This window comes from Lolium rigidum, chromosome 6 (assembly GCF_022539505.1).
Source record: "Lolium rigidum isolate FL_2022 chromosome 6, APGP_CSIRO_Lrig_0.1, whole genome shotgun sequence".
Lineage (NCBI taxonomy): Eukaryota > Viridiplantae > Streptophyta > Magnoliopsida > Poales > Poaceae > Lolium > Lolium rigidum.
Genome location: NC_061513.1, coordinates 149,337,832 through 149,341,954, shown reverse-complemented (window position 1 = coordinate 149,341,954; position 4,123 = coordinate 149,337,832). Strand labels below are relative to the sequence as shown.

The window sequence follows — 4,123 nt, the reverse complement described above, 5'->3', positions numbered from 1 at the left end:
CTTGGCTGAGGTAGTTTAGGTAACAGTAGCTATTCCTGATGTATACACACAAAGACCAAATGGTTGTCCTTGGCCAAACTTGCAAAAAAAAACATTAGCATAAAATGCAATGGCATGCTGAATGCAGAAACACAAAGAAAAATAAATGAAGACAATCTCCATACTACAGATGGATACTATAATGTGAGAACCCTATAGTAGTATAGTATACTTTGCATCAGTAATGGGTTCTGTCATTTTCAACACCTTTCTGTGCTGCAACATGATACCCTCATAAGACACTGTAATTTTATTTGGTAGCTACATAATAAAACAATTCGTGAGCACGAAGTAATACTGAATATATAGTTCAGTCTATGAAGAAACTAATCAAATACTTTACCCCTAGGCCCTGGCCATAAAATGTAGCATGGTTGGTTGTCACTTTAAATTTGGGAAGGGGCTGAAGCACACCAACTATAAAAGGTTGGTCATCCGTAACAGAGCTTCAACAGAAATAAAATCCAACTTTCTGCTTTCCATCTCTATCTATCAATGCACCACAGTCCATGTAAGATATTCACCAAGAAACTCTCTATATAGCTCAATCGCTCCAGAAACTAACCAGTCACTAGACTCAAAATCTCAAATATTCAACATACTAAAACCAAACAAATAAGAACATTGTTGGCGTTAGAAAGAGGATAAAGATGACTCACCTTGCCCCTGAGGAAGGGAAGTGACATTGTCAACTGCAACACCCAAAGAATGGGAGAGATGTAACCTTACCTGACTGATTTCCTTGTCATTTAGGAAGCTAATATATGAAGACTATGATACCGTGATGCAAAAGCGCCATTATTTGTTCACAATATTTAAAGTTGTAAACTGAATGTTTTACAGATCTTATAAAACTAACAAAGAGCAGAACTGGAAAAGTTGCAGACATGATGAAATATATTTGCTTCGTCTATCTCTTCCAGCAGCAATCGGGAGGCAGGTTACAACTCTCGCGCGATCTGGCAGCGGTCTTCTCATCGATAACCTCACATCCTCCCTGGCTCCTGCTCTAGTTCCATCCAATTATGGGTAGTATAGCTCTTGCACTCTTCCTCTGTTTGTAATTGAAGACGGGGTCTATGTTGGCTGGCAGAAAAGTTTCTCCGTCTTAGACTTGCTTTCTGTTGTTTTTGCTTTGGAATCAGCACTTGTTGTGAGCTCCTATTTCTCTATAAACAGATTTGGAAGAAATCGACCTGGTAGACATAATTTTTTAATCTCTGGATGAGATTAGTTTGACAGACTCTGTCTTCCTGATGACCATTTAATATTTTACAGCATCTTGTAGCTTGTTATATCTTTTCTAGCTTTTAACTGGTTTTTTCTTGTATATACAAATGACAGGTAAGTACAGTAAAAAGTTCAGACTTTTCGGTATGCTTGGATGATTCTTATCTCCTGTTTGTGTGGAACGTAGATACTTAATCAGAGTACAGAAAATTTAAAGTTCCTGTATTCTATTACATATAAGTACTGCCAGGGAATGAATATAATAGTGAATGGAGGGAGTATAATCTAAATATATAATGTAAACTAGCTCACGTAATCATGTTCAAGTAGCAAATGACCATGTATCTGTTTATTTGATGCATATCTCTTTGCTTTCAATTGGATCTTGCAAAAAATTGCTACATAGTTTAACAAAGGACTTACATATGAGGACATGACCATCAGTTGTAGACAAGAGCTTTCTAAGCTCGAGGCTTCAATAGTAAAGATGTGGCCCTTCTGAAATTCATGTGCATGGAGTTGAGTGATTCAATTCCTGGCTACTCCATACTATTTTGTGCCTGTAATGTGGATGAGATATACACCAACAAGAGTTTGTGCATCGCACAATCCAGAGTTGGAGAACTATCACAAAATCCAATGCTAATTTGGGTGACACAAAAGAGTAAACCGAGCCCAACAACAAGCAGGTGACACAAAACATAATTGATTGATATTTCTTCACTGGAATAAAATTTCTTATTTCTGAAATACAGTGCCTAGCATCCTTTAGCATAACTGCAGAAAGTGCCTAGCCAGACCCAGCCAAATTCTCCAAAACCCTATACCGATTCAGGGTGCAAACCAGATTGGATAGCACTCTGAAGTAAATTGTCGCGGAAAGCGCCAAGTTCGCTTCCTGCGATTGAGTTTTTTCTGAACATCCACGCCCATATCAGTACTGGAATGCATACTCCCACTCTTTAATGCCAATGATATGTTGAATCTAGTACCGTCCGAATAATAGATGTGACCCACTTCGAGCCTGTTGAACTGAGACACCTCAAATGCCCTGGAGCAGCCTCGGCCAAGTAAGAGCAACCGACCAGGAAGAGTCTGGAGTTCGACCCAGGAAACTACAGAGCCCCCGCCGGGAGCAATCCCATGGTTCATCTCAAAGATTCTGAACCTAAACGTGGGACTCCCCTTGGGATCCCGACACTCCTTGAGTTGCCGCAGAACCATCAGCAGTTTTCCACGGGACTCCACCAGATAGCGGGACAAGTTCAGATTGTCAGGCTTGTAATCAGGGCGCTTCTGGACCTGGTAGGAGCTCCGAGACATCACCAGAGGGGCGCTTGGGCCGCCGTTGGGTGTGTACACAGCAACATCCTCTGTGTTTGACAGGATATGGAAACCTTCCTTCAGCTTGTTCTTGAAATAGATCATGTCCTGGATCACATCCACAGCATGCTGGTACGCAACCCAGTGCCGGTCCATACCTGGCCGGCAGAACGCGATGTTGAAGGCGCTGGAGACATGCGCAGCAGCAAGGCAGCCCTTCGTCGAGGGCGCCTCCGAGAAGATGACGGTACGAATGAACATGCGGTGCTCGCAGTCGCCGTTCCCGTGCAAGTTGGGAAGGTTGGTCCTGAGCCTGTCAGGGAGCAGAACCCTCGCGCCGGACAGGAGGTTCACGGCCGCATACCCTCGCCACTGGTCGAACGCGAGGGCGACCCAGCCGCCATCGTGGGAGCCGCATAGGCGCGCGCCGCGGACCTTCTCCGGGAGGTATAGGCGGCGAGTGGCGCCGGAGTGGAGGCTGAAAAAGGAGGGCGCGGCGGGGGACGGGAGGAGGAGCCAAGGGAGCTGGCCCGGCGGAGCGTCCAGGCCACTCGCGGCGGAGCGCCACGGTCGGCAGACAGCAGAAAAGTAGACACGGTCGGCTAGGCAGGTGAGGTTGAGGAGGATGACGCGGAGGAGCTCGGGTGGGAGGCCGTCCGACCATGGCCGGCGCGGTCCACGAGGGCGGTGCATGGTAGGGGATTTGGCTGAGCGGCGGAGCTTCTAACTGATTTGGGTGTTGTTGTTTTTGTTGACGGGATGATTTGGGATCTCACCAATAAACCCTAAGATTTTTCCTCACCGGAGTACGCTCCGCCGCGGAGCCTCCCTACGGCTCGATCTAGCCTCGTCGTCGCCGGCGCCGCCAGCCGCGTCTGCCTCCACTCCGGCTCGGTGCTGGCGGTGGTAATCTCAAGGTGTTGGAGCTCTGTCTCGTGAGAATGGATGGGGAGAAAGACTAACGAACGAGAAAGAAAGAAAAGGGGAAACGGGAGAGAGGCAGTCACGGTGTAAAATACCGGAAAGTGTTTTTGGCACTCGAGCTCTCCGTTGCTCTCGTCATTTTAAAATAATTTAAAAAATGCATATTAGTTATCAGAAAATTTGAAAAATAACAGTGATACATCTCAAAAATCTCAACACAAAATTCTTTTTTTTACTTTGCGCTAGATAATAACAAAATCTGACATACTTTTGGAGATTTGAAAATGACTACTCAGATCTAGACTTTTCTCCTTTTTTGTGTATCTTGATTTATTGTTTTTACACGTTTGTATATCTTAAATAATATTTGCAGTTTTTTCAGATATTTTTAAAACTTAAAATATGATTTTTGATTTATTTAAAAAACAAGATCACTAGTACCCATGTGCACCAAATGTTTGTCCGTAAAATACATCGGAGGTACCTAAACTCTTTTTTTTTCCGAAGGGACATACCTAAACTCGGCAAGCTTGCCCACCTCCATCAATGTACTTAGAGCATCTCCAGTCGCGTCCCAAAGGGATTTGGGGGACGCCAGACAAAAAAA

At 44.6% G+C, this 4,123-nt stretch overlaps 1 protein-coding gene across 1 annotated transcript; it reads right to left on the bottom strand.

The window, feature by feature from the left end:
- Positions 1-821: 821 nt before the first annotated feature.
- On the bottom strand, positions 822-3,555 carry LOC124661435. The gene has a single exon (XM_047199292.1). It carries the CDS (start codon positions 3,283-3,285, stop codon positions 2,101-2,103), a length of 1,185 nt encoding a protein of 394 aa, XP_047055248.1. The 5' UTR covers positions 3,286-3,555; the 3' UTR covers positions 822-2,100.
- Between the last annotated feature and the right edge of the window lie 568 nt (positions 3,556-4,123).